General features: G+C 32.4%; 1 protein-coding gene across 1 annotated transcript; it reads left to right on the top strand.

The window, feature by feature from the left end:
- On the top strand, window positions 1,731-3,324 carry LOC104744841 (putative oxidoreductase TDA3). Its single transcript, XM_010465952.2, has 2 exons — window positions 1,731-2,681; window positions 2,805-3,324. Exons 1-2 carry the CDS (start codon window positions 1,826-1,828, stop codon window positions 3,182-3,184), a joined length of 1,236 nt encoding a protein of 411 aa, XP_010464254.1. The 5' UTR covers window positions 1,731-1,825; the 3' UTR covers window positions 3,185-3,324.

Raw genomic sequence — 5,610 nt, forward strand, 5'->3', positions numbered from 1 at the left:
TTACCGGTAAACAAATTACAACATGTTTGTGATAAAAGTCTTTAATTTTTTTTGTTATTTACTCGCTGAACTTTTAAAAATAGTAGTTTAATTTCCAAAAACAAAATCATGATTGTGAACTTGACTAACTGTTTGTTGGTGTGGTATTTTTATTTCTAGGTTAACACTTGTATGACGTTGAAGACGAGGAAGCGCTATAATGATGATAAAGATGCTTCTCGCCGAGGACTACAACGAACTCAACTGAGTTAATATATTATATTCTTCAATAAAGCTACCGCTTATTCCCTAAACTTATTCCCTAAACTTACAATATATGGAGTTAAGGGTAAGATAAATAGATTATTTTACAAAGATAGTTAAATTATATCTTTGATCGGTCTGATATGTACAAAACTATATACAAAAATGATATCCCCTCTTTAATAAAAGGGAAATACACAACTTCAACTTGGTAGACCATATAATATTAATGTAGGTTATAACTAAGATTAATTATTTGATAAGTTATATGGATTAATTATTTGATAGGTTATATAGATTTAGGATTATAATCCTCTTAAAAAGATATTCCAAAGAATAAAATAAAATCTCAAATAATAATGAACTAACTATATATAGACAAAAAAAATCTCAGAATGTAATAGAAATTAATCACTCCTCCGTACATTACAAATCATTTCCGATTATACTAAAAAAAAAGTCTTACCTAACTTTATCAGAAAATTATAACTGGGTAACAGGTAAAAATTTGAATATTTAAATTCATTTCATATATTTTTTTGTTGAATTGTATAGTTTTATATACTATAATAAACTTTTTAAATAATTTAATTTGGAATCTTTAAAAATAGTTTAATTTGATATTTTTAAGAATATCATAAATATATAATAGATCAAAAAGTTAAAAATTATAAAAACTCTAATTTGATTTGTTATAGCACAGATCAATAATATGTCAATATAATATGAAAAAATTTCAAGAAATATGATTTCTTGCTAGAGCATGGGCTAAAATTTAAAAAATATGATTTCTTAGATTAAATTTAACTTTGAAATAATGTTGTTTGGTAGGCTTTCTCAGTCATGATGATTTTGACAAACATACGTTACATATTTGGTCCTAAAATTAATATGTGTTATACTATAGGTTAAGTCATAGAATTAACAATCAAAATATAATATATAATTTTAAACAGTAAACAAATCAGATAAAATTAACAAACAAAAATTGATTTTTTTATTACACAACTTAATCCGCGTTATACCACGGGTTAAAATCTAGATATACTAGAATATATCATACATAATAGATGTTATTTTCATAAGTCATATTCAGTATAAGATTTCATGCCATAGTATTCCATAAAAAAAACCTTATAAAACAAATAAAATAATCATATACACAATGTTTTAAATAAAAATTACCAAATAAACAAAAAGAAGGAATTTTAACCTGTGCTCTCTAGCACGGGTCATATTCTAGTATAGTATAAAAATATTATCTTCACTCAGTTTATTTTTTTTTTAAACATTTGAAGCTTACGGACTAAGATTCGCAACCAAATTGTTACATGTTCTAATCATATTTTAAATCACTCATCCTGCTTAATTGATTCATTTCAACATTCAACCAATCTATCCAAATGGTATATAATGATATTGTCATGCTTAAATGCAACATAACCAAAGACAACAGTCATCCCTTCAAATGAGTTTAAAAGTATCGGCCCAATAACAATATAAGCCCAATAACAATAAAAGCCCAATAAATAATTTCCTAACAAACGTGTGGACTCGATGAGTCATCCACCTCATCTCGCTAATGGCGGTGATCTCATCGTTATTATTACTCCCTCCGGCGTTGTCCCGACGTACCATCACAATCTGCTCCAACTCATCATCGAAATCAATGGCAGCAAAAAACCAAATCGATGGAGAAACCTCAAATCGGGTCGTTGTATGCGGCGGCGGCGTAATCGGCGTCTGTACTGCTTATTTCCTCGTCAAGAAAGGAATCGCCGTCACTCTCGTCGAGAAATCAGCCGTCGCGTGTGCTGCTTCCGGTAAGGCCGGCGGATTTCTCGCTTTTGATTGGTGCGATGGAGGTCCTGTTGCGCCTTTAGCACGCGCGAGCTTTAACCTCCATCGATCGCTCGCTGAGGAGCTAAACGGCGTCGAATCGTACGGATACAGACCGCTCACGACTCTTAGCCTCACCGTGACGGAATCAAAACCCGGTTCTGGCGGGTTTGGTTTACCGGATTGGGTCAACGGCCCAGCTAAAGGCCCATCGACGATTGGTACGACGCAAACCACAGCGCAAGTGCATCCTCAGCTTTTCACTCGGAAGTTGTTATCGACGGCGACGGAGAAGTATGGTGTTGAGGTTGTGATCGGGAAATTGGAAGAGGTGAGAGTGGAATCAGGGAGAGTTGACGCGGTGGTGCTTGAAGGTGGGAGAGTTATCGATACTGATAAGGTGGTTCTTGCGATGGGTCCTTGGTCGAGTAAATTTGAGCTGTTGTCTTCGATTTTTAGGGTTTATGGTACGAAAGCTCATAGCATTGTCTTGGAACCCAAGGAACCAAATGCTATAACACCTCATGCCCTTTTCTTAACTTATCATCCTTCTCATGGTGGTGAAGCTTTGGACCCTGAAGTGTATCCTCGTCCTACAGGTATTTTGGTTTTAGTATTTGCTATTCATATATTAGGGATATATATTGGTGAAGTTTGTTTGTGATACAAGTAATGGAAGATGAGAAGTAATTTGGTATGTTTTATTGTTGTTTGTGGGACAGGTGAAGTGTATATATGTGGAATGTCATCACAAGAAGAAGTACCTGATGATCCAGATCAGGTCACAAGCAATCCTGAATCAATTCAGGTCCTCAAGAGAGTAGCGAAAACAGTCTCGAGCTATCTGAACGAAGAGAACGCTCTAGTGAAAGCAGAGCAAGCGTGTTTCTTGCCCGGCACGGATGATGGAGTCCCTGTGATCGGAGAGATTCCAGGAATCAAGGGTTGTTATGTAGCCACAGGACATAGTTGTTGGGGGATTCTTAATGGTCCAGCCACTGGTGCTGCATTGGCTGAGCTTATTGTAGATGGCGTAGCCACTTGTGTTGATCTTAGTCGGTTTAGTCCTTCCCGGTTTAGCAAACGAAGAGGAAGGGTTTAGTATATATAGTGTGTTCATAGATATGTAAGCTATTGTTATCTATTCTATGTTCGACGATGTGTTCTGAGTTGAAAGCAAATAGACTTTGTGATTACGAGGAATCCTTTAATGTGATAACGATGCTTGATTGTATTTTGTAATCGGTGAGCATTTTCGTTGATCGAACCGGTTAGATCTAAAACCAAACTGTAATTAAACCACAATCTATTATTGGTAGAATTATCTTCAAATTGCAGTAATAGTGAAGTTGGGTTTTTAACCAATTAGCCTTCTTGTAGGTCTATTTGTGTGCTTCATAGATAACTATTCTTATTTTCATATATTACTAAACAATTAAAAATGAGAAGACAGCATCGTATGCCCAACCAATGGACTGACTGATAAGCTTTTGATTTGCGATGCCAATGGGTTTCACATTACTTTTTACTTACCCGTTAAGGGACGCATAAAACCAATCCAATGAGAATATTATCTTTAAAATTAACATCATCATAAAAATTAAAAAGTATCTTATCTTAACCCTCGAATCATCTTACACGTGATTTGCTAAATTTTATTCCCAAGCTTTTTTTCATATGTGAAGCTTTTCCGGCTTTTTAATTTATGTCCAATTCCCTTTATAAGCTTTCTAAAAGGCTCCATAAAAGAAAGAAAAAACAAAAAAAAAAACCTAAGTAAAATGGATTGAAATTCTTCAAGACCACATTACCTCTTTGAAAGGCTAAATATAATAAATGTTACAAATTTATTACTCGCCAGCATGTATTAACTATGATGAACATAGACCTGTTCTACTAGTTGTACAACCTTTATATATCTATGCTATATCATTTTTATAATATATTCCTTTAGTCTTTTTCTACCCCTTTTTAATTGTTCGATTAGTTAGTTATTTATAAACCTAGAATAAATATGATTACTTTTTAAAAAGAAGAATACATATGATGATGATTAGTAAAAGAGGAAGAAGAAAGACCATATCTCTCTTTTTCTTATGTCACATCATTAAAACAAAGCAAATGCAGTTTTTTCAAAGCTTTTGTCTTTTGAAAAATCTCAATGATAAATCGTAATTAAATAATCATGACCCATTTCACTTAATCATTCTAATCATCTGTCGTTGTTAAAAAAGCCACTTGATAGTAGCTTACTACCAGAAATGGCTTCGACGTGTTCACTTCATAGAATCAAAAAAATCTAAATATCATTGGCATAATTATCAGATACTATCTAGGAATTATAACAATTTTCTTGACCATTATATTTCTCTAAATCATTATTGTGGAGGAAAAATGAAGAATGTAAAAAAAGTCATAAACAGATATCATAATATATCCAAAAACACCCGACCGATCAAGTGACAATGCGCAGTGTTGTATTATTATATCATCACTGTTTGAAAAATTGTCGAACTCTTGGATTGAATTATAATTTGTTTGCAAGACGATAACAAGTTTGGAGTTTTGCATAATGGTAAGTAGAAAACGCCATTTTTGATGTATCTCACGTCTTTGTCCACCGCCAAACTAGCAGCCATTCTCTAATTAATATTGTATGGTTACATCTTGTATATATTCGTATTGAAAACTTTACTGGCTAATTACATATATTATATATACGTACAATCATGTTTACGTAGTATAAAAAGAGAGAGGGAGATAAAAAAGAAACTAAAACGGTAGATAATTTGTGAACTGAATCTCGAAACCTACCTTGTCTTATAGTTTCGTAAAATGAATTTTAACTTCTAAGTATAAATTAAATAATGCGCTCTGACAATTTACAGTCGAAAACAAAACTATGAATCCTATATCACTGTTATGGGTATTGTTCACACACAACAACATCAATAGTAAAATTCATTTAAACATTAGCAAGTAGTATAAATATACGTTTGAGAAATAGTATAAAACAAAAATATGTTACGAAAACGAAATATTGAATAGTGGTCAATATGAAAGCGTTATTGTATGGTAATAAATAAGCCCAACGTCTGTAACTTGGACTACACGACACTCATATGTTTTATTGTTTCACACCACAGAATTGTTTTTTTTTTTTAACTTTTGAATAGTAACCATTATAAATGACTTTAAATATTTCGATATTACGTACCGACATGTTAACACATTTAATTAATTTTTAGTCAACGCATTTTCTTTGAAAATATTGTGGAAAAAAGTATACTATCAATCCATATGGATTATATCGCAGTTGAGAAATAGAGTCTAAAAATTATATTTTTGACATTTTGTACGACTTGATCCATCGTTTCGGTCTAGCGATTTCATTGGTTTGCATAATTTTTTTTCCATCTCATGATTGATTAATAATTGTTTTAAGCAGCCTTGACATATATGGTGTTAAAATCAAAAAATTCCAACAGTAAAGTTGAACATATACGTCTAATAAAAATTAAAAAATCG

The sequence above is a fragment of the Camelina sativa genome, chromosome 2, assembly GCF_000633955.1.
Source record: "Camelina sativa cultivar DH55 chromosome 2, Cs, whole genome shotgun sequence".
NCBI lineage: Eukaryota > Viridiplantae > Streptophyta > Magnoliopsida > Brassicales > Brassicaceae > Camelina > Camelina sativa.